This window comes from Cervus elaphus, chromosome 30 (genome assembly GCF_910594005.1).
Source record: "Cervus elaphus chromosome 30, mCerEla1.1, whole genome shotgun sequence".
Classification (NCBI taxonomy): Eukaryota; Metazoa; Chordata; class Mammalia; order Artiodactyla; family Cervidae; genus Cervus; species Cervus elaphus.
This window is the reverse complement of record NC_057844.1, coordinates 35,505,620-35,530,436: the sequence shown is the minus strand read 5'-3', so window position 1 is coordinate 35,530,436 and position 24,817 is coordinate 35,505,620. Positions and strand designations below refer to the sequence as shown.

The 24,817-nt window shown below is 52.1% G+C and overlaps 1 protein-coding gene across 2 annotated transcripts in view; it reads left to right on the top strand.

Annotated features, from left to right (window-relative positions):
- Positions 1 to 17,476: 17,476 nt before the first annotated feature.
- Positions 17,477 to 24,817, top strand: part of FGF9 (fibroblast growth factor 9) — a 28,719-nt gene continuing 21,378 nt past the window's right edge. The window contains exon 1 of one of the 2 annotated variants that reach the window (XM_043892270.1): positions 17,477 to 18,596. In XM_043892270.1, the coding sequence (XP_043748205.1) occupies positions 18,320 to 18,596 (277 nt within the window). In that variant the 5' untranslated portion in view covers positions 17,477 to 18,319. Of the gene's footprint in view, positions 18,597 to 20,557; positions 20,982 to 24,817 lie in introns of those variants that run through there. The other variant, XM_043892269.1, reaches the window with a different exon arrangement.

The following is a 24,817-nucleotide window of genomic DNA, read 5'->3' as shown; positions in this document are numbered from 1 at the left end:
TTAGTCACCAAGTCATGTCCCACTCTTGCGACCCCAGGGACTGTGTCGTCTGGCCTCTGTCCTTGGGATTTCCCAGCCAAGAACACTGGAAGGGGTTGCCATTTCCTTTTCCAGTCATTCCTCTTACTCCTAAACTAATACGACATGGGGAGGGGCTCAGGCTGGCTTTTTCTTCTGTAGTGTTTTCTGAAAGAAGAGACACGGCAACCTCTGCCACTCACAGCCTGCTCCCCTGGAAGAGGACGACTGGGGCTCCTCCACCGGCCAACTCTGGGGGGGCACCCCACCCCCTTTCCGACCCGCACTGGACAGAGACCCATGCTGGGGGCCGAGTTCCCAGGCTGGTGGGGGGAGGCCAGGCCTGGGTGAGGATGCGCGGGCCGGGAGGACGGGCAGGCAGAGCGTGGCCGGGCCGTCATTATCTGGGGGTAATTGGCGTTGAGAGGGGAGGACCTCTAATGAGCTGCTTCACTCCCTAATGGCCAGGGGCCTGGGAATGAGCGCGGCCGCCCTTCCACATGAGCGGGCCCGGCACCGCTGCCAGGGCAGTTCTCGCCACCGCCCGCCGCGGCCCCGCTGACCGCAACAATGCCAGTGGGCTGGAGTGCCGGTGAGCCCCGGGGGCTGGCTGGGGTCCCCCCGAGAGCCAGGGTCCAGACAAACGCACCCAGCCTGTCTGCCCCCGTGTACACGACTCCCGAGTTCTGCCTGCAGAGTGCAAAGACATCTCTGCACCTCCAACCAGCACAGAGCCCCCCACCTCCACCCACATTTCCCTGGAACAGTGGATAGGGAGGGAGGGCTCCTACTGAAAGGACTCGCCCAGCTCAGCGTTACAGGTTAAACAGCAGGAGGGGGTGCACGGGGGCTTCCAGTTCTGGCTGTGAGGGCCACCGTCTGTGAGAGGGACCAGCCCTGTCTGGCCCCCTCATCCTTGAGGACTCCAGAGTGACCCCGACTTGGGGGAGGGAGGAAGCTGGCCTCCTGCTTGGGGTCCCTCCAGGGCAGGGCCAGCTCCCCAAAGCTCCCCTAAATTCTGCATCCTTGGTCCCTCATGTGCCCACCCCAGTTCCTCCCCAGACGAGCCCCTTGGGTTCTAGTCATGGGCACTTTCTCTAAGTGAGTTCATTCATTTGTCTTTATTGCACTTAAGACCTTGGTAAGCTTGCGGTAACATGGACACATATACCACTTCCTCTGTGCAGAAAGACAGGAGTTGCGGGAAATACAGACTATTTTTAAACACAAAAACTCAGAAAAAAATAGGACAATATTTTTACTGAGTGGATTTGGAGATAAGCTGGGTCATTTTCATCACAGGAATTTTTCTTAAGCATAACTGATAGACTTAAACCCAGACCTCTTTTTTTGGGAAAACAAAACACGTGAGACTTTGAATTTATTTTAGCTGTTTTTGATTTTGCTTGTGTGGCAAGTGTTAATTTATCATCTTAGAAAAGCAAGGAGGGGAGAAAATGACAAACACGTTTTGTGTTTTGCTAAGTTTTAAGGAGAGCGGTTGCTGTTGTTTTTGCAGTGGTTCATTTCAGCTCTTGCATGCAGACACAAAAATTGCTTGTAAAATATAATTTCACTAGAAGATGATTCTGATGCAGTCAAAATAAGGAACCAGTGCTGAGTTCAGCTCACAAGCGACCAATTTTACTTCTATTACTGAGCCTGAAAATAGTTGCAGGTGCGAAAATTGGGGAGGCATTTTGAGTATTGGCCTTCCCATGCTGGGTCCCGAAATGTGCCTTCTCTGCTTTGGCTGAGTTGTTTTGGTGATTTCTAGCTTTTAAGTAGTGGAAGGAAGAAAAACAGACTTTACCTGATTTAAGAGCTTTCTATAGACTGGGTTTATTCTTTTCTTTGCAGAGTTTATTTATTTATTTATTTTTTCTTTGCAGAGTTGAGAGAAAGTGAGCACAGAGCACCAATTTCTGATTTGAAACACAACTTGTGGTTTCCTACTTGTTAAACACGTGCTGTTTAAGACACTTTGCCTAAGAGTTGATAAAGTGCTTGTAACGTCATGGTTGTTGGGGGAAATTCCCTGAGGAACCAATTTCTTGCTGTTGTTGTTCACCAAACAGAAGGGGAGTTGGGCTGCGAGGGTCCTGGTTTCCTGCAGCGATTTCTAAATTGGAAGTGGATTCAGGGTACGTGTGTGTGTGTGTGTGTGTGTAGTCTTGGGGTGAAGAAGCAAATCCCTCACTTTGAAAGCTCAAACGAATGCTTTCCTCTGGAGAAATAGAACAAAAAATGCAGTGGGCTCAGTAAGCATCCTTGACGCAATCTGTAGACGGAAGCTCGCCTCACAGTTAAGTGGTCCTGACGTGGGGTGGCGGTCAGCCCTCGGTCCACGGAGAACCCCCAGCACATGAGCAGAATGGTGGCCATGGGCAACCCTCAGGCCAGGAAAGCAAGATGCAGTTACTGGGGAGGACGTACAGCTAGCAGTTTCTACATATCCATCAGGAGGTATGAAAAAAAGAGTGCATGCATTTTAAAATGTAGCGCATTTCTTCTGCTCAATAAATGTATCATAGAAATCATCACCACATGTTTATTAGACACCATGCATTTATGAGCGAGCTTGGTGGTCTCCTTGGGCCTCTGCCAGGGCCTAATGGAGCCGTCAGGGCTGCTCAGGTTCCTCCTGAAGGGTTTCCTCTCCTTCCCGCACAGGCTGAGAAACAACAGCAAATGTCCCTGCATGGAGGGAGAGGAGGGAGGAGCTCCTAGTTCCCCTAAGGGGCAATGTGTCCCCGCTTTTCCAAGCTGGAGACCTTCTTCCGGAAGTCACTGTGCTCAGGAGCGAACGCGAGGAGGAGATAACCACTCACACAGGAAGAGGAAGATGTTAGCATCAGCCTTGGTTCAAAACTGGTTTCTGACCCAGTGTCAAGAGTCTCTGGTCCATCATGCCAGAGGGCATGCTGACCCAGCAGTGAGGGTATACCTGGGGCTTGGCATGAAACATTGCCACCGTTCCTTCTGGAAACCAGGAAGGAAACATGCTAGGGGCAAAGTTAGCGCTATAATCTCAAGGCTGATGTGCATAAGACAGCTTGAGTGCAAAAGGAACACTCTGGAAAGAAGTCACAGGTACTAGCTCATAGAACTTGAGAATGTCTCCTCTTGTGGTGGTGTTGTTTAGATGCTTCAATCTTTCCCGACTCTTCGTGACCCCATGCACTGCAGCCTGCCAGATTCCTCTGTCCATGGGATTCTCCAGGCAAGAATACTGGAGTGGGTTGCCATTTCCTTCTCCAGGGTCTCCTCTTGTGTGGTGTCATCAAACACCCTGACAACCAGCGCTGTCGTGTCAGGAGAGGGCAACTGAATTTTTTTGGTGCAGAGTTTACTTGTCACGTGGAATCAGGCCTGGAAGGTGGCAGATCTTCTTTGCTGAGCCCCTGTGATGGGGCAGCCCCTTCTGGGGGGCTGAATGTGCGGGTGACCGCAGGGCTCACCCCGGGGTGGTGTTGGGAGCACGTCCTCTTCTATGGGAGGTGCGGAGAAAACCCAAGACACAGGGTAAGGTCAGAAATGAGGACAATGAAAGTGGGATGACAGAATCGGCGGAGAGGAGACTTAGGGTGGTATTCATATTAGGAAGAACTGTCATCTGGAGACGACAGTGACTCTGAGGACAAAGCAGAGGGACAAGTCAACTAGGAGAGAAATCTGAATTCAAGGAGGTGCAGGGACGGGGTACGGAGACAGTGGAGGAAAAACAAGGAGATCAATGGCACCTGATCCAGTCCTAACGTACTGAACGTGGCTCACTAACGGATCCTCTTAGAGAGAGAAACACGGAACGTGAATCAGGCGCAGCTCTGCAGATTAGAGCGCGCTTCGTGCCTGACTCCCCGGTGAGGATGCGCTTCCGGGAAGGGACTTGTTCTTCCGGAGAGCTAAGGCGTCCATGCCGTCCGCGTGCGGGGGGCTGGGTCACACTTCCAGGTGTGCTGTCTGTGAGCCCACCTCCACTCTCAGTGCAGGTTTCTGTGGTGTGTATTTATGAGCTTGTTTATTTCCTTTCTCATTGAGGATGTACAGCCAGCACCTGCCAGAGGAAAACTGGGTGGGACGCACTTGGGCGATTTCACCCCTGGGGAAGTTGAGTGCAGGGGGGCGTGGTTACAGGAGGTTTGCAGGGGGCGGCTGGTCCAGGGGGAGTGGTTAGTGGAGGTTTGCGCTGGCAGAGCGGCTGGGTCCTGGGGGCGTGATTAGCAGAGGTTTGCAGGGTCACAGGGTCCTCGGAGACCGTCGTCCCCGCCTCTGCTCTCCCTCTTCTCCCTTTTAAAATAAATTTTAAAAAAGTTTATTTTTTGGCTGTGCTGGATCTTCCTTTCTGCGAGGATTCTTTTCCAGCAGGTGAGCAAGGCTACTCTCTAGTTGAGATCCGCAGGCTTCTCACTGCAGTGGCTTCTCTTGTTGCAACTCCCGGGCTCTGGAGCACAGGCTCAGCAGTTGTGGGGCAAGGGTTTAATCGTCCTGAGACTTATGGGATCTTCCTGAATCAGGGATCAAACCCGTGTCTCCTGCATTGGCAGGTCGTTTCTTTACCACTAGTGCCACCTGGGAAGCCCCTACATATATATACATGCACACATATGTCATATTGATTATATTTCTTTAGAGAACCCTGGTTCTCTATGCAATGAAATTCAAAGATGCTTGCTCCTTGGAAGAAAAGCTATGACCAACCTAGACAGCATATTAAAAAGCAGAGACATTACTTGGCTGACAAAGGTCCGTCTAGTCAAAGCTATGATTTCTCCAGTAGTTATGTATGGATGTGAGAGTTGGACTATAAAGAAAGCTGAGCACTGAAGAATTGATGCTTTTGAACTGTGGTGTTGGAGAAGACTCTTGAGAGTCCCTTGGACTGCAAGGAAATCCAACCAGTCCATCCTAAAGGAAATCAGTCCTGAGTATTCATTGGAAGTACTGATGCTGAAGCTGGAGCTCCAATACTTTGGCCACCTGATGGGAAGAGCTGACTCACTGAAAAAGACCCTGATGCTGGGAGGGACTGAAGGCGGGAGGAGAAGGGGATGACAGAGGATGAGATGGTTGGATGGCATCACCCACTCGATGGACATGAGGTTGAGCAAGCTCTGGGAGTTGGTGATGGACAGGGAAGCCTGGCGAGCTGCAGTCCACAGGGTCACAAAGAGCCAGACATGACTGAGCAACTGAACTGGACTGAGAGAACTCTGATTAACACAATGGGGAGTGAAAAGTTCACAGTATTTCATGTATTTTTAGCCTTTATTTTTTTTTCCCTCAATGATAAACATATCAGATTGTTAGAAGAAAAGTAGATGTTGTGTTACTTGTAAATCAGAACCATTGGGCATAAGGATGCTACATTGTGATCTGGAAAACTTCCTCTCCATCCACATTTGAGATGAAACGCGTTTTGAAAGGAGTAAATAACTTAATGTAGGTTCAGTTAAAATATAAATGAAAATTGAATAAATCACTTGAAACATGTTACTTAACCTCAACAACATAAATTGTCTCATGAAAAACTAACAACAGTGTGGTAGACATCTCATACACATGATCACATTTAAAACTCTTACCACAACCAGTTACTTTCACTCAGAACATTAGTATTTTCAGCTAGTTTAAAAGCAGACATAGTTTCATCTTCTTATGCTTTCAAAATCACTAAAAACTCTAACATAATTTTGAAGGGCAATTTCAGCAATGTCTGGAAACTAAAAGTTGAGAAATTTCAACAAGTTGTTTTTCTGTGTAGCTTTCGTTTTTGAGGCACTTGATTGGAATTTGTGGCAGAACTCACACTAGACCAGGGTTTATTAACCTCAGCATCGGTGCATCTGGTTGGATAATGCTTCCTCGGGGGTCCTGCCCAGGGTAGAGGGTGCACCTCTACCCTGTAGGTGCCAGCAGCACCCCTGCTCCCCCATTGGTGGCAGCCAAACAGATCTCCAGATGTTGCCTGGAATCCCTGGGGATAGAATGACTGCAGTGTAGACACAGATGCCGTGAGCAAGGCCAGGTATGTGACTAAGTGAGGGACCACAGCCTCAAGTAAGTCCAAACAAGAGCCTGCTTGATAGAAAGGTAAAAGTTAATGAATCCCTTGGCCTCCCTGGTGGCTCAGTGGTAAAGAATCAGCTGCCAATGCCTGGAGTCACAGGAGATGGGAGTTCGATCCCTGGGTGGGGAAGATCCCCTGGAGAAGGAAATGGTAACCCACTCCAGTATTCTTGCCTGGAGAATCCCATGGACAGAGGAGCCTGGAGGGCTACATTCCATGGGTTGCAATGAGTCGGACACGACTGAGCAAGCACAAGGAATCTCAGAACATTTGGAGCCGGCAGTGTTGGCTCCTCACACTTGACATGTGGCTAACAGGCAGGGGTTTTGCTGTGCGTGACTTCCCTGGTCCCTCTCCAGCCTAGTTTCACCAAGATCAAGGCTGCAACCTACCCAGAATAAGAACACCATCTAGTGAGAGAGCTCTTACACCCTGTAGTAATGACACTGTGTTTGAGTAACGATGGTTCAGTTCCATGGAAAGTTCCACAACAACCAAGTGTGGGTCCTGCCGGTCCTGGGAGGGAAGACCGAGGGTCAGCAAGAATGTTGTTTGCTGAGAGCCCTCTTTCTGAAATGAGCTGAGATATGAGTGGCTTTAAGCAAAGGAGGAAGTAGGAGAAGATGAGGGAGAGGAAAGTTGGGTGCCCGGGTGGTCAGTGTGAGGTGTCCACCTGGAGAGGCTGCAGCCCCCTGTCACCCAGTCAAACCATCCACCAGGCTTGCTCTCCAGTATGTGTGATGTCGTTAATGTCTGGACCACATGGCTTGAAGCAGGAGAGATGATCCTAGCTAACCTGGCTGGCCTGATCCAGTCAATTTAACCTTAGAAGCAGAAGTGAGGAGACTTCTCTGGAAGTTCAGTGGTTAAGACTCCATGCTTCCATTGCAGAGGGCACAAGTTCGATCCCTGGTCAGGGAACTAAGCTGCCACATGCTGCTCAGCATGGTTAAAAAATAGAAAAAATAAGTAAAAATTAAAAAAAAAAAGAATGCTCATTCTTAAACAACAACAACAATAACAACAAAAACAACAAAAACACACAAAAAAAGAAGAAGAAGGAGAAGCAGAAGTGAGGTTTCCCTGAAGTGCAGGAAATTTCTGCTGTGCTCCAGAGTTTCAGCCTGCAAGCCTGCCCAACTTGGAATTTGCCAAGACAGCCCCCACAGTGCCTTTCAATCACCCTCCCACCCCTCCCCCCTTCTCTGTTTCCCTGGAAGCCTAATGAACAAACTGATTTACAATAGGAGAACCACCACCATTGTTATTGTCAAGGGACATAATGAGGACAGGACCCTATCTCATTTATTTTGTTTCCTCCTGGACCCTGGCACACGGGCGCTCAATAAATGATGAACTGAATGAAATTATTATGAGCAATTATGCAAACAGCTCTGGAGTATAGAAAACAATATTTTGAATGTCTCTGCTAGGAAGGAGGTGATTTTTATGGAAAAGGGCATCGTTTAGCTTTCAAAATTCAAAAACAGTGTTTTTCATTATGTAAGTAACATTCAGCCCACCATTGAAAGTCTGTGAACTAGAGCACAAATACACGGAGAGTTCATGGTTGTGACCAGCAGGGCCAGGCATCCCGCAGGTCCACCAGGGTTCCCTCCTGCCCTCCCGCCCCAGGCAAACGTGCGTCTGTGTGGTGGGGGTCATACTGTCTTAAAAGGTTTCTTGTTTTGTTGCTTTTCCCTTTGTTATGAATAGTCTTCATACATATCATTTCCTCTTTATTGTTCCTTTGTTGAAAATAGCTTTACTGTGTACATAACATTAATTTATGCTCATTAATAACTTTTACTGAGTCTCTTTTAGGCACCAGGCATTTTCCATGGTCTCTCTGTTTTTATTCTCAAAACAAGTATGTGGCAAATACCATCTGATGAGGAAACTGGTCTCAGGATTATTCATGAACTTGTCCAGCTTGCCAGGTAGCAGGGTTCTGAAGACTGTCCTCTTTCTACCTTGCTATGTTGTCTTGTTTTGCTTTTTTCACTTGATCTTCTGTAGATCCAGGAGTTTCGAATTGTGGGGAACATCCCTTTGCATCTTGTTCTGTGGAAAAGAATATGTCAGAGACTCAGGATCTGGCCCTGTATTTTATGTTATAGTGCAAATGGTTTTCTACAACTCAGCAAAGGGGAGCATGCCTTTTTTCTTTAAGTGCATGAATATTGGTGTTTTGCTTCAATTTATGTTTTCAAATTTAGTTCGCATTCCAATCATTTTTTTGCAGAGGAAAAAGCCATAGTTTTTATGTTTGGGTTCATCGCTGGTTAACTATCCCATTTGAAATCCACATAGTCAGATACATACTTGAAACCCCTTCCATGGACACCCAACCCTGTTTGGAAGGATGGAAAGCACACTAAGAAAAATCTAGCTGTCATTAAAAAAACATTCAAAGACTACTAATGGGCACCATCAAATGGATCTCATTGTAGCTTTTCACTGAGAACTGATTCAAAATGTAGCATTCTCTCCATGTTGGCGTATGCTTAGAAACACTAAGAATTCTTCATTGTCCTTTCACTGTGTATATAACATATTGAGGTAAACGATGCCATCCTAAACAGCCCTAAACATGGACGATGGATTAAAACACAGCCCTGTGGAGGAGGGAGTGTCAGCACTGTTGGTGTTTAGAACATGCATCCACCTCCTCTGCCCTCAAGTCACTCCTGTATATTGCAAAGAAGAATGCCTCACCAACATTAACCACTCGCTGCGATGCAGTGTGCTGGGTGCGGCTCCGTTTTCCTCCTTTTCTCTGAGCTCATGCTATTTAGTTATTCCTGAGTAAATGCTCACCCTCTCTCTCTCTCTTTAGTTGCTTAGTTGTGTCCGACTCTTGGGACCCCATGAACTGTAGCCTGCCAGGCTCCTCTGTCCATGGGATTCTCCAGGCAAGAATACTGGAGTGGGTTGCCATTTCCTTCTTCAGGGGATCTTCCTGACTCAGGAATCTAACCCGGGTCTCCGGCATTGCAGACAGATTCTTTACCGACTGAGCTATGAGGGAAGCCCTGTAAATGCTCACATACCACTGATATTAATGGTGTCCTCAGTGTCTGACCAGTCTGAATAAGACCACAGTCCTTCCCCCTCTGATTTGCTCTTGTTGTTTGTTTGTTGTTTTAATTTTCTATTGTAGGATAATTGCTTTACAATATCGTGCTAGTTTCTGCCATACATCAACATGAATATTGTTTGGTTTTAATTGCGTTAGTCCAAGGGGAGAAGTTCTGGGCAGGGAGACTTTCTAGATCGCGTCCAGAGGTCAGTGCAGAAGCCCTGCTGACTGCCATGCTGAGGACCAGCTGACCCAGAAGCAGAAGGACCAGCTGTGTGCTAGGGCAAGGGCTTTGCTGGCCTGGCCCAGCTGTCCACAAGAAGGTGCTTAAAGATGCTGTGTCTTCTGCTTTCTCCTAAGGCCAGCCTGGTAAGGCTCTCTAGAGAGACAGGAAGGATAAACATGTCTTCAGACATGTTTATCAAGCTGGCCTTAGGAGAAAGCAGAAGACACAGCTTGGCCAGGTCAGTGAAGCCCTTGGACAAGCCCCTCCTGGCCCTTCTCATGAATTATAAGGTTTTTGCTAGGAGAGATAACAGGAATTAGATGCCCCTATTTTCTTTGTTAATATTCTCTTTGGAATTCCCTGGTGGTCCATGGTTAGGACTCCACACTTCCACTGCAGGGGGCACAGGCTTGATCCCTGGTTGAGGAACTAAGATCCCAAATGCCACATGGCCAAAAATAAATAAATAATAAAAAGTACTTTAAAAAATAATGAATTTCTCTTTACCCTTCTTTCGTTTTCCACTTATCCTTTACCACATTTGATGTATGGCTTCTAGAAATTTAAGCCACAACCTCTAATACTATTTTTTCTCCTTAATATAATTTATGCTTTTATAGTTTTTCTCTTCTTCCTATGTCTTATGTTCTTAGGTACTTGTTATAAAAAACAGCAACTCGGTAATTACCTGTTGAATCGCTGAAAGGCATAGAACTTTGAGAAACAAGGTAGCTGGATGTTTCATTAACGATAAGGTTCCGAGGCAGGAAATATGAGTGGGGGACATGGACAGATGATGCAGTGGGCGCCTGGCTACAAATTAAGCTTCGGTTGGGGAGAAGTGGGTGTGGGGAAACCTGGGGAAATATAGTCTTGGGAAAGAATATGGAGTCACAGGAAGTACTGGGAAAGATAAGGACTGATTCTAATGAGTTAATAAAATTCCAGAGGACACCCATGGTGTTTTTAAACCCTGCTCTGCGTCTGTTATGTCTGAAAAGAGAAATAGGTGCAGTGTGAAGCCCACTGGGTGGACCCTTGCAAGGGAATTGTCGTCAGTCACAGTGGTTGTGCACCACAACCTGGAATGATTTCTCGTTTCTTATCAAGGTGTCCCTGGTTTTGTGGCTTCCCAGGGCGCTCAGTGGTAAAGAACCTACCTGCCCACACATGAGGTGCAAGACACTTGGGTTTGATCCCTGACTTGGGAAGATCCCATGGAGAAGGAAATGGCAACCCATTCCAGGATTCTAGACTGGGAAGTCCCATGGACAGAAGGAGCCTGGTGGGCTACAGTCCATGGGGTCGCAAGAAATCCAATGTGACTGAGCCTCTGAGCACATTCTTTGGAGATTGGTTCAGAGCTGTATAAGAAAACTTCCCCTATTTTTTTTTTTTTTTCCTTTAACAAACGGCTCAAGGTTTTACTTTATGGATTTATTATGATTCACATGACCAGTTAGTTATTTGTGATGGGTATTCTTGATGGGCTGCTTCCAGTCTTTTGCTAACATGAAGAGTGCTACAGGGAGGAGTCTCCCAAGCACATGATTTTGCATATGTATGTACAGGTATTTAAGATAAGTTTCCAGAAGAGAGATTGTTGCATCAAAGACATTGTTGTGCATTTGTAATTTTAATAAATACTACCAAACTGCCCTTCATAAAGTCTGTGTCAATTTCACCTCCATGGTAATGTATGAAAGTACCTGAATTTCCAAACTCTAACACCATTTCATATTATTTTTAGTATTTGTCAAATTTATAGGGAAGAAACAGTGTATCAGCAGCTTTTTTTTTTTTATTTCTTGTTATGAATGGAATTGAGCATGTTTACTAATGTTTAAGAACCATTTACATTTTCTTTTCTGTAAACTATTTTATCCTATTGTTAGTATTTTTCTTTTTTCTTTCAGCACTTGAAATATTTTATTCCACTCTTTTCTTGCTTGCATAGTTTCTTAAGAGAAGTCTGATGTAATTCCTACTCTTGTTCCTCTATAGGCAAGATTTTTTTTCCCTCTCTGGCCACTTGCAAGATTTTCTCTTTGTCCTTGGTTGTCTACACTGTAGACCTGGAATATGATATGTGGAATATGGGATACAGCATAGATTTTTTGGTATTTATCCTACTTACTATCTCTGAGCTTCCTAGATCTGTGGCTTAGAATTTGTCATCAATTTTGGGAACTTCTCAACTATTATCATTTCAAGTATTTCTGCTTTTTCTTCTCCTTCTGATCTTCCCATTACATATATGTTATACCTTTCATAATTGTCCCACAGTTATTGGATATTCTGTTCCATTCCTTTCTTCTATGTTTGCATTTCTGCTTGAGAAACCTCTATTAACGTATGTTCAAACTCACTTGTTCTTTCCTTGGCTGTGTCCAGTCTATGAATGAATCCATCAAAGGCATTCTTCATTCTGTTACAGTGGTTTTATTTGTAGCATTTCCTTCCAATTCTTTCCTTTAGCCTTGATCTCTCTGTTTACATTGTCTGTCTGTTCTCACATGTTGCCCATTTCCCCCAGATAGATCCCTTAGCATATTAATCATGGTTATATCAGATTCCTGGTGTGATAATTCTAAATTCCCTATCATGTCTGAGTCTGTTTGGGTCTGATTCCAATGAGTCCTTTGTCTCTTCATAGTACAGGCTTAAAAAATTATTTTTTAGCACACCTTGTAATTTTTTGTTGAAAGCTAGTTGTATTGGGTAAAAACTGCTGAGGTCAATAGTCCCTTAGTGTGAGGTTTTATATTTATCTGTCTGGGAGCTAGGCTGCTTTCACTGTTTGTAGTAGCTATGGTGTCAGGGGCTAAAATTTCTTCTGGTGTCCTTGTTTTTGCCTCCCCTGTTGTTTTTGGGTTTCCCTGGAGACTCCTTAAATAGGGTCTGAGCCATGTAGTTCTTTTAGCTCTGAGCCTTGTTATCACACAGAAGCCCTGTGGATGCAGCCAGTGAGGTGTGCGGGCAGGGTGTGCACCAAGTATTCTGTGGTCCCATGACTAGGTCTCAGTCTCTCAGCGATCTTGAGTCTGGGATTTCCCCTCCCCCACGTTGAAGGCTGGAGGGGCTGGACTTGGATATTCCCCTCCCTGCAGGTATGTTAGGTGCTGGTAAAATAGTTCCCCTTGAAGGCAAGCTGTGTTAAGGAGAACAGAGAGCTCTGGGCATGTTTCAAAATGGTTACTTTCTTTCCTCTTCCTGAAGGAAGCAGGAAGGAATTTTTCTCAGATCTCCTCAGTGATAACCTGGTAGGGCTTCTGGAAGTAAATCTCAGGAAAGTGTGGGGCCCCTTCTAAGATTTGGGCTCTTCTGAGTTTTTAATTGTCAAACTTGTCCACACTGAGCCCCCAGAAATTAATCAATTATAGTTTAAAATGTTCCTACTGATCCTGGTTCCAGCTGTGGGCTTCTGCTCCAATTAAGAATTCTCTGCATCTGTCTGTCTCTCCAGTTTCCAGACCAGCAGTTTGTCCTGTGACCTCAATTCTCTGATGGATCTAAGAAGAGCTGTTGACTTTCACTTTGTTCAACCTTTTTCTTTCTGTGAAGAGAGACTTCCAAGCTCTGCATGTCAGACTGAGACCAGAAATCATATTTACCTTATTGATTTGTAGGAGCTCTTTGCATATAAGGAAAATCAGTCCTTTGTCTTGATATAAGATGACCATTTCTTCCCATTTTGTCCTTTATATTTTAAATTTGTGTTTTCTCCCCATGCAGTTAAACAAATATTTTGTGTGTGTTGAATTTATTATTACTCTTTTAGACATTTAAATTCTGTGACACAATTAGTAAGGCCTTCATAACTCAGATGATAAAGGAACTCTTCCATTATTCCTTCTAGTACTTGTTATGGTTTTATATTTTATGTTTAAATATTTGCTCCATTTAGGTTTCATCCTCATGTAGAATGTGAAGTATGGATACTACTATATGTTATTTAGATATCTACTCTCTATTCAGTTGTTTCAAAATCATTTACTAAATAGTTCACATTCCCCGCCCCCCCCCCCCCAACACTGACTATTATGTATTAAATTCCAATATGCATTTGGGTCTATTTCTATGATTCCTATTCTGTGTTATTGCTTCATCTCTTTATTCACATGCTAAAATGAATGTTATAGGATAATGCTACTGTTTTAATTAGCACAGCTTTAAAATATTTATGGCTGCTAGTTACTTTCTCATTTTTAATGTCAATTTTAAACATTTTTTGTCCATTTAAAATTTCTATATTAATTTTAGCATCAATTCTTCTAATAAAAACAGTTGATGGTGTTTTTATTACGATGCTGTTGTTTTTAGATTAATTTAGGAATGATTGCATATTTATGAAATTGAGTTTTTCCATTTAAGGACATTGTGTGGCATTCCATTTGTTCACGTTTTCTTTTGTGTCCCTAGAGAGCTTTAAACACATTTATTCATATAAATCTTGTGCACTTCTGTTAAGTTTTTTCCTATGAATCTTATCTTTCTTTTCCTATTTTAAGTGTGGCCTTTATCTCTTCCTTACCTATTTTAATTGGTTGTTTTTATGTGTATATGTTTATTTTATGGAAACATGCTATTTCTAAATGTTTACGAGCATATGTGCAGTAAAACAGAGGGCAGCTGGGGTCTGCACCATAGGGGTCTGAGGCCTGTGGACTTGGCTCCACGACTTAGGAGCACCGTGGCACTGGGTACTGTTACTTAACTTTTATAAGACAATTTCCTCTGGTGTAAAATGGGATAGTAACAGTACCTACCTCGTAAGGTAGTTTGAGGATTAAAAAGATAAAGCAGGAGAGCCCTTAGTAGAGTCTCTGGAGCACAGGAAGCCATGGCTCAATGTTGGCTACTGGGGTTCTGTCTTCACCATTAAAGCTCAAATCTAGTCCATGGGGGTCAGAGTGGGAACTGACTCCAACCTGCGGGGAACCACTACCCCCCCCCCCCCCCCCCCCCCAGTTCTCACACGAAGCCCATCAGTAGAAGAAGGGCTGTTGTGTAGGGGGATGGGGGGATGGAGATGGAAGGACAGAGATCCCTTAGCTGGTTGTTGTAGGAAAAGAATGAAAGGGTTCTGGATGGTCTGCGTTTGGGTGTCCAAGGAAATCAAAGGAGACAAACGCGGATGGAATAAGCAGTGGAGGTGGGCAGAGCACTGTTTCCAATGTCTCTTTTGGTTTGTATCGAGTCAATAGCTTCAGGTTACTTTTACACACAGGTATCCTAGCCCCATCTTTGCATCCGCTCAGCAGGACCGCGAGGGAGGAACCGGAAGTCGCAGGGAGCGGGTGGGTTGGGAAAGCCGGGTGCAGACGTGCCACCTCATTCTAGTGCGCATTCCTCTCCGAATCTCCACTTCCCTTGTCAAGTCTCCTGTTTGGGTCCGAGGACTAAATTATCAGCAGGAAAGACAGGGGGCAAACTGGAAGGCAGGGAACCCAGAAGGATGAACGTACTGGGAAGAGGTAGTCTAACGGGGGCTTTGTGTTCAAATCAGTAACAGTTTGCTGAATACCCCGCGCGCAGATGAAGCCACGGAACTGTGCTAGGAAGAGTGTGGCCACAGCCACCACGTCTTAAGCGTCTATTGTGTACTGCCTGTTCCATGGGCATTTTCTCTTTTATTCCTAACAACAGTTTTCCGAGGCGGTGACACCGCGTGCCTCTAAGAAAGCAAGGCCCGGGTCCTCTCGGAGCTGAGCCTCTGTGCACTAATTGAAGAATACCCGTGCAGCACACGCACAGGCCAGGGCAGGGGAGTCGTGCACCACGGCGGAGTCGGGAAGGTCTGCAGGGCGTTCGCCCGGGGCGGTGGGTGAGGTCCGAAGAAACGGGGTGTGATGGGCGAGAGGAAGGACACAGCGTCCGTGCCTGCACGAGGGGCAGGGGGAGCTAGCCGGTGGGTGAGGGAAGCCGCGCACGCTGCCCGCAGCCGGGGGTGGAGCCGCAGAGGAGCGCGGGCGGAGCCACTGCGGCGGAGAGGGGCGCCCGGCGGCTGGGAAGGCGCTCCACCGGCTCGCGGGGGCTCGCCCGCCGCCGCAGCGCTTTTACAGGGGCCGTCACGCGGCTGCGGGGTTCGGAAGCGGAAATGCTGTCGGCTCATTGGCTGCCGGGCCAAATCTAGACCGAAAGAATGCGCTCGGGCCGGCGGGTGGGAAGCGTCCCCGGCCCGGCCTCAGGGCCCGCGCCCACGTGCCGCTCGGCCTGCCTAGGCTGGCGGCTCCCTCTCTCTGCATCTCTCCTTCCGTCTGCTCGCCCGCCTGTCTTTCTTCATTAGGTTTTACCAAAAAAAAAAAAAAGTAAGCAACCCGGCGCATTGTACCCAAGTGGTCCAGTAACGCCCCCACCTAGCCCAGCGCCGCTGGCCGCCTCCGTGGTGGATGCGAGCAGCTCGGGTGGTTTCTGAGAAGGGCCACTTCCTCCCCCGCCTCTGGTGTCTGCCGCCGGGCAGTTCAGGTTCAAGCCCACCGTCGACGTGACTGCTGTGCAGGCCGCGGGGCAGGGCTCCGGAGCTCCGCGCACACGTAAGCGAGACGCACGAGGCAGCCCCGGACGCGCAGTGACCCGGGACTGCGGCGGCGGGTGTGGGCACTGAGGGGCAGGACGCCGCGCCCCTTCCCTCCCCCCCGGCAGGCCGAGCACGCCTTCCAGCCTGGGGGGCAGGGGCAGGTCGCTCCGGGTCGCCGGCACCTCCGGCGCCCGAGAAATCTGCAGATTCATTGCTCCCTTTCGTCTTCCGGCGACAGCCCTCCGTGCCGAGGAGGGCCAGCCCGGTCCTTCGCCGCCAGCCGTGAGCCGGCCGCAGAGGCGGACCCGACTTCTCCCCCATAAAAACGCTGCGGTTCCTTCTCCCAGCGCCGGGGCCCTGGGTTGCGTCCCACCTTGCTTCTCCCTGGCACGTCCCGCGGCCTGGAGCGGTGCTCAGTCTCGGCAGCTTTCACCGTATGGCTCCGAGAGTCTGGCCGTTTCTAAGACAATGTGAACAAAGGGGAGCAGGGGCGAGCGGGGCGCGCGGGCGGGCTGGGGGCGGGCGTGGGGGCGCCGCGCTCCAACCGGCCCCGCGGGGATCGGGCGCAGGGCGCGCCGCGCGGCTCCCCGGCCGCTCGGGCGCTGGATTTCTTTGTCCCGAGCCCGGGGCTGGGCGCGAGGGCCGCCGGCCGCGAGCAGAACCGAGCCCTGGGCTCGGGGCTCCGGCTTCCACGTGCGTCCCGCGGGTTTAGAACAGGAAGCATAGTCCGCGACCCCCGGGCGCTCCCCGTACCGGGCTCCCTCAGCTCGGCGGCGGCTTCGGGGCCGCGAGGGACCCGGGGTCCTTGGCTTTCTCATCCCATGAGGGCGGGCCCAGCTCGCCCCTCGGAGCGCGGTCCAGGGTTCCAGGGTAGGGGAAGTCCCCGGCGCGCGCTCCTGCACCCGGACTCTCTGCAGACGCAGGCGAGCTCGGGGAGCGAGGCGGTGCTCCGGCGCCCCCCCACCCAAGCCGGCCGCGCCGCGGGGCGGGACCTAAACGCAGCGCCGGCTCTAGAGAACGCCGGGAGAGCCCCGAACCCGGCCAGGAGCGGTCACTGCGGCCGGTGTGCGCGCGTGGAAGGGGGCTGGGCGCATAGCCCCCCGCCCCCGCCTCCCCAGTCCCACCTGCCGCGTCGCTTGCTGCTGTCTGCAGGAGAGATGAGAGCGGAACTGTGGGGTCCGTTCAAGCTTATTAAATCAGCCCCCTTCACTCCAACTCTTAGCTAAGTTTTATTTCGTAACTCAAAGCAGCCCCCAAGCCCCAAGTGGGAAAACTAGTTCTCCCGATTCAGTCTGCACCTCCGCCGCCGCATCGAACGAGGGGTTCACTTCGCGGCTGCGACTCCGCGTGAGTGACACGGCCGCAGAGGCCCAGGGGGCCGCGGCCTCGCGCTTCCTTTGTGAGACCGGGGGCTCCGGGCGCCCCCGGGTCCCCGCGCTCGGGCGCGAGGCGCAGGGCCTGCCGCAGCGCGGCGGGCGCGGCGGGCGCTAGGACCGCGGGGAGCGCGGGCGGCGCGGCGCTACCTTAAACCCGGCCCAATGCCGCCGCCTGCGCCACTCTGCGCGCCGCGGGGCTGCGCAGGAGGAGCGCTCCGGCCACCTCGCCCCGCGCCCCGGCGACACCTGTTCGCGGCCGCCGGCGGCACGCGGGTCCCGCCGCGGCGCCCCTCGCTCCCGCCGCCACCGCCGCCCGCCTCCGGCGCCCGGCCGATGGACGCCAGCCGAGCCCCTGGAGGACTCTGGACACCAGCCTCGGACGCCTAAAGTTTTCCCTTCTTTTTGTTTTATTATCATCCTTCTCATTTTTGGAGGAGGGGACGGGGCTGCAGATTCGTCGCCGCCACCAACGTGAGATTTTTTTTTTCCCCCTCCCTTGAAGGATTCCTGCTGATGTCTGCAGAGTCGGTTAGAGTAAAAACAGCGCATGCCTTCCTGGAGTCAGGATCCGTAAATTCTGACGTAGCCCGTGCATCTTAAAAACCCCTATAATAACGCCTAGGCATTTAAGTTGCTATGGTCATTCTGGTCGCAAGCCTAATGGAGAAACTCCGGATTTTTTTCCCTCCCTACGGTCGGATGAGATGAAGACCTGCCTGCCTGCCGAGAGCTGGGGATCTGTGTGTAGAGATACATAGATACGTTTATCAATATGTCAGTGTGCGAGTATAAAGTGGTGCTTGCTTAGACTATCCGCGGTTTGACCTTGAACCTGAGCCAGCGAAACGGCAGGTTACTTTTATTGATGCATTTCATGGATTGAAGAAAAGGACCTTTTTTTTTTCTTCTTCTTCTCTCTGCAACTGCAGTGAGGGACGGGAGTTGGATTTACCTCGCCGAGTACCTCCTGGGTTGGCACCATCATCATTGTTTATCGCTGTGCTCGGAACGCCCGCCGACTGTGCCGATGGCTCCCCTGGGTGAAGTTGGGAACTATTTCGGCGTGCAGGATGCGGTGCCGTTCGGGAACGGGCCGGTGTTGCCGGTGGACAGCCCGGTCTTGCTAAGTGACCACCTGGGTCAGTCCGAAGCAGGGGGGCTTCCCAGGGGACCCGCGGTCACGGACTTGGATCATTTAAAGGGGATTCTCAGGCGGAGGCAGCTGTACTGCAGGACTGGATTTCACTTAGAAATCTTCCCCAACGGTACTATCCAGGGAACCAGGAAGGACCACAGCCGGTTCGGTAGGTGCACCGTTAACCCTTGAGGGCCCGAGCTGGCAGGCTCGGACCGCAGCTGCCCAGAAGGCGGCCAGGCGCGGGCGGGGGATGCGGGAAGGGGTCTGCCTCCTTTGGGCTCGGCCTGACTCGGTCTCGTTAGCTCCAGGGGAGAAAAAAACCTCTGGAATTGCAGACCTGCCTCTGGCACTGATGCGGGACTACACTGAAAGGCTTTTTTTTTTTTTTTTTAAAAGGAGGGCATGATTTATAAATATAACACATACCTATAGTTCTTTTGCATCAGATAGGCGGGCAAGATCGGGTTTAGGAAGTTTCTTTTGAATGGACTGATTCCACGAGTTTCAAGCTTTAATCATTAACCACGGAGAACTTAAAATGCATTTTGCTCAAGGCAGTGGTTATCATCTCGTGCCAAATGAAGTTTTTGCTCCTTCCCTCTATTCCTCCAAGAAGTGTCCTGCTTAAATTGTAAATGAAGCGTATTGCTGATTCCCACCGGGGAATGGGACTGGGGCGCTTTAGGCGAAGGTTGCAGATTGTTCCGTGGGAGGAGAGACTGAAGTCGTATTTCATACTCCGGGGCTGCAGGGGCAGGGCGCAGGGGGTGGGGTGTGGTGGTGGGGGACGGCCTCTGGCAGGGACAGGGCCCTGTCCAGGGTCGTTTGTCCTTCCAGCCATCGACTCATGCCCTGTGATCTGTCCAGTTCCCACCGCGCGCAGCCCTGTGTGGGATTCCTGGGTGCCTCTGGTGTGCGTGTGTGCGCGCGTGCAAAAGCGGCGAGCTAATTTTAAAGGGCACTCCGAGGGCTTCATCTCCCGAGGAGGGTGTCTGTGACTCAGCACGAGGGCTGCAGACCCGGGGGCTGGAGACAGTCCTCTCTAATGATTGCACACACGTGCCTGCTGAGCCGCCGGGCCCGACGGCAGCGCCCCGGGGGTGGTGGGTGGAGGGGCTTCTCCTGGTTTTTCCCCCCCATACTTACAAAATAAAGCGGGGGGTGGGAGGTGGGGGTGGCGGCGTTTGGGCAACCGGACTGTTGGAAGGAGTTAACTTACTGAGCGAACCCACCTGACAACTTAAACTAGGTCGTAAAAGCAAAGTCCTATGGTGCTTTTTCTTCGTCAACCTTCACGCCAGATGTTGAGCACGGTCTGAACTGTCCGTGTAGCTCGTGGGCTGCAGACGATGGCCGAGGTGAGGCCGGCCCGGGGTTTCCTGCCTCTGTTCTCCCTCCCCGAGCCTCGGCCCGGAGCGACCCACCAGGGAGACGGCTCAGGGTCCTCCCCCCGCCCGGGGCCCCGTCCGCTTTGCAGTCTCCAGTTACCCAGAGGAGGCTCGAGAAGTGGAGGCGGCTCCGGCCGCTGCGGAGCGAGGACGAAACTTCGCGCAAGTGCTCACCCCGGTCACCCCCGGGCCGCCAGCGCTCGCGCCGCGCTCCGGACTAGGGCGGGCGGCCTGGTGCGGGGACGTCGCGCCCAGCCCGGGCCCCCGCGCGCCGGTCGGCAGGTGCCACTCGGCCGCCCGGGCCCCGCGCGCACTCGGCTGCCGCCGGCCTGCTCCGCGCGGTCCTAGACGCGCTCGGGTTCGGCGGCTCGCCCCCGCCCCGCGCGCCCTGGGCTGCTGGGACCGCCGAGTCCGGGTCGCCGGCCCCGGGCGCGCTCCGGCCGCGTGTAGGAATCGGGCTCCTTGAGCCCAGGGCCGAGTCCCTTCGCGCTCGCGGCGTGAGAACGCAGGTCCAGAGGATCGGGCTGCCGCCGGGAGCAGCGTGATCGCGCGCGGGGCGGGAGCCGCTGGAGGCGCGCGCGGCGGGGCCGGGGCCCCGGAGCCCCGTCCCGTCTCGGACCCCTCTCCGTCCTTCGGAGCGCACAGCCGGGCCCCGGAGCGGTGGGGTCGCGGCGCGGGAGGTGGGTCGGGCCGGCCGGCAGGGCCGGGGCCGCGGGGGAGAGAGGGGGGACAAAAGGCGGCGTAGGCAGGGGGCCGCGTGCCATTGTTGCGGACCCGCCGCCCTTCTCCGCCTGGGGAACCCGCGATGGGCGCCCGCGTGCGGCCGGGGACCTCCGGTGCGGAGCAACCGAGCCCGGCCCGGGAGACCGGGAGGCTCCGCTTGGGGCTTCCCCTCCCCTCCGTGCGCTTTTTATTTTTCTGTTTTTTAAACGCAGTCGCCTTTCGGGTAGGACGTTCGCTACACACAACCCAGTCATTAGGAATCCGGTGCCTCTGCCTCGGGGACAGCGAGGGACCGGGGTGGACGGAGGAGGCCGGGGACCGGAGCGGGGGGCGGCCGAGAGGCGCTCTCTGGGGTCAGCCGACAAGGACGTGGGCCCGGCGGCTGCACGGAGACCGTAAAACAAAACGCGGCCTCGGCACCCCCGCCCCCAATCCCGGAGGTGACGCGTCCTCTCCCCGTCCGCCCGCGCGGCCGGCGGGCAGCTGGGGGCGGCGCTGGCAGGGGGGCCGGGCAGCGGAAGCCCGGGCCAGGGGCGGGGCGGGGTGGGGGCCTGGCCCGGAGCGGGGGTCGGCAGCAGCGGGCGGCGAGGGAGGGGCGCGCCCGCGCGGGGTTCGGATGCTGCGGAGCGGGTGGCGCGCGCGGTGGGGGCGGGGAGGAGGGCGCGGCGGCCGGCTTCTTGCGGCTTTCATCCGGGGGCGGCGCGGAGAAGCCCCCACGGGAGCCGTCAGCTGCAGGTCCGGGTGTCAGCCAAGTCCGCGGCGCGGCGCCGGCCGCCCACCCTGGCTCGGGGCCCCGCCCGGGGGCGCGCGCGGGCGAGGGCGCTAGGACCCTGCGCGGGGCGGGGGGTGGGTGCGGCCAGCACACCTGGCGCCCACCTCGCCCCGCCCGCAGCATCTAGGACACCCCCCATCTCCCCCGCGCGCGCCGACCCTCCCACCGTGCCCTGCGGACCTCGAGTGCACCCCTAGTTTCTCTTCCGAGCCTCTAGAGGAGAGGAGCTGTGGGTAGGGGGCCAAGGGGGCTTGCACCTCGGTTAAAACGGAAGGTGCGTTTTCCACCTGACACGGGAAATGGCAGAGGAAGCGGGAGAGACGCCCCCCCCCCCCCGCCCCCACGCAGGTGACTGCGGCTGCGGCGGTGACACAGCAGCGGCAGTGCGGGCGGGGGGCGGGGAGCCTCGCGGCGGTGCCTGTGGGAGCTGTGCGGCCGTGACGCGGGCACGGGGGGCGCGGGGGGCCCTTTGTTTTCCTCGGGTGGGGGGCGCTGGCTTGGCGCGGAGGCCAGGCCTGGAGAACGGGACCGGGATCCCATCTGGGGTGATAGGCCCAGGGGAACCAGACGGTTCGTTCCCTAATACTGCTGGACGGAAAAAGTGAGCAGAAAAATCAATGGAGGAAATGGTAATGTGGATAATAAAAACAAGGAGCCCGGGGCCTGATCCGCTATTTGACTTGGCGCGAGGAACCGGAGCCTGGTGACCCAGCCTGGTGCGGAGCTGGCTGGTCCTCGCCGGGGCCTTGGGGCGGCCGGTCCCGGGGTCAGGTGTAGTAGTAGTGCCAGAGGGGAGAAATATGATCAATAGCCGTGCTTTAAAAACAGAGGTTAAACAACCCTATTTTCAGGTGTCTCGCTTGGAACAACTTAGTTATGTGTATCTGTTCTTCAGTATCTCAGTCAGGGAAAGGATGCTGCTCTTAGGATAGGCCCAGATTCTGGAAAAATCGGTGAGATGATGGCTCCCGTGCAGCTAGTCATTTCCCAAATAAACCCTGGGCTTTGCTCAAGGCCTCAGGCTCTGAGACGACTGATCTGGCAGCCCTGGTGTGTGGTTCTCCCCCGAGCAGGGGGCTGGAGGGGGGAGGTTAATCTATTTTAGAGAGCCTGCCCTGGTGCCTCTCTGCACAGCCTGCACACATTCTTGTTCTCTAAAGAATGCACGTCTGTTAAGTGTTGGGGGCTTTTAGGTTGGAGGGTTGTTTCACACGGCCCACCCACTTCCCAGGGCCACCGGAGGTGCGGCCCAGGGCTGAGGGGCTCCTGGGAGCGGGGCCAGCTCTGGGGTAATGGTTCCTGTGAACAGAGCCTGGGGCCAAACACCGCTTACCTGGTGAGTCTCGGGTCAGGGGGATGCTCTGCTGAGGTCATTTTCCTGAAGGGGTTTAGGAACTGACCTGGCCTTTTGTGGACCACAGATGACCGTGGGCTCCATCAGACCCCACCAGGCCTCCTGGGCCCGGGGACTGCATCCTCATGGGAGTGCTTACCTGCTGTGGAAGGGCACAGCTAGATGCCAGCATCACGGAGCGTGGCTGCCCAGGTCACTCCATCAGTGCCTATGGCTGTGGCCCTTCTGCACTGCTTAAGAGAGACGGGCCACTCCCTCCCTCCCTCCCTTCTCTTCCTAGTTCTTTCCTTCTTGCCCTTCTGTGTCTACACAGAAGCCTTCTCCCCAGGTTCTTCCTGAGCCAACAGCCACCCCCCACCCCACGTCTCATGCTGATGGAAACAGCCGTGGAGGGGGGCAACCCCGCTCAGATCAGTGCAGTCCGAAGCAGATGCTTGGCACTGGCTCGGGCCCAGAGAGAAGGTAACCTACTTGCTGGAGGTTCTGGAGTTCCTGGTGGACAGGATGGTTCCAGGAATGTCAAGGATTCCAGTCTGGGTAGGGCGGGGTCTTGTTGCCATGTTGCCAGGTCTTCCTGGCCTTGCAGCTCTGATGCGCTCTGCATATGGGGGAGCAGCTGTGACTCAGATGTTCTAGATTCTGTTTGCCCTCAGATCACAAGGTGACCTCATGAAAAGCTGGGCTGTTCTTTTGAGGTCTCTGTGTCTCAAGGGGCTGCAGAGCTAAGGATGCTAGTTTGAGGTAATGACATCCTTTCCATCTGGGGTCCCTAGATGTAGCTCCTTCTCATCTAGAGTCTCTCTCCTTGGAGACTTGTCTCTGGTCTTAACCCTTGGAAGCACCCCAGACTCCCCTTCCCTAGCCTGAGTAAGCTGCCTGCCTACCATGAATACCCAACTCTCATTGCATTGCCCCCCCCCCCCCCCCGGCCCCCGCATTGTTATTACACTTACCTGGTTGTCTGTCCTTCTGCCCACTAGATGGGAAGCTCTTTGAGGTCATAGTCTAGTCCTTGCTCATGGTCATATTCTCAACAAAGGGTGTGGCTTACAATTTGTTGTTGTTCAGTTGCTCACTGGTGTCTGACTCCTTTGTGACCCCATGGACTGTAGCCCTCCAGGCTCCTCTGTCCATGGAATTTCCCAGACAAGAATACTGGTGCGGGTTGCCATTTCCTTCTCCAGGGGATCTTCCAGATCCGGAGTTCGAACCTTGCCTTGACAGGCAGATTCTTTACTGCTGAACCATCGGGGATGCCCATTGGCTTACTCCTTAGTTTGTTGATTTAATGAATGAGTGCATGTCTTACTGATGCCAGGAGATAACAAGATTGATCTCTTAGCACTTTCATTTCCAAAATATGTAATAATCATTTCAGAACTTATGTTGTGTGTGCACAAAACCAGTATGTTAACATGCGGAGCTGCCCACCTTCCCACGTCCTGTGTGAGGAGAGTGCAGACACAGGAGCCTGCCTGCTCTTCATTTCCTCTGCTCCTACTTGTCCTGAGCACTGGCTTGGTCAAGTCTCATCTCCATTTCACATCTTCCATTTCACTAGTGAGGGAATGACCATATATATCAGCAGACGAATGGATAAGAAACCTGTGGTACATATACACAATGGAACATTACTCAGCTATTAAAAGGAATGCATTTGAATCAGTTCTAATGAGGTGGATGAAACTGGAGCCTATTATACAGAGTGAAGGAAGTCAGAAAGAAAAACACCAATACGTTATATTAACGCATATACATGGAATTTAGAAAGATGGTAACGATGACCCTATATGTGAGACAGCAAAAGAGACACAGATGTAAAGAACGACGTTTGGACTCTGTGGGAGAAGGTGAGGGTGGGGTGATTTGAGAGAACAGCATTGAAACATGTATATTATCATATGGGAAATAGATCACCAGTCCAAGTTCAATGCATGAGACAGGGTGCTCAGGGCTGGTGTACTTCGATGACCCTGAGGGGTGGGATGGGAAGGGAGGTGGGAGGGGGTTCAGGATGGGGAACACATGTAAACCCATGGCTGATTCATGTCAATGTATGGCAAAAACCACTACAATATTGTAAAGTAATTAGCCTCCAATTAAAAAGAAAAAAGTGGTACAGAAATCCCAGACTCTTGAGGAAAAAAGGT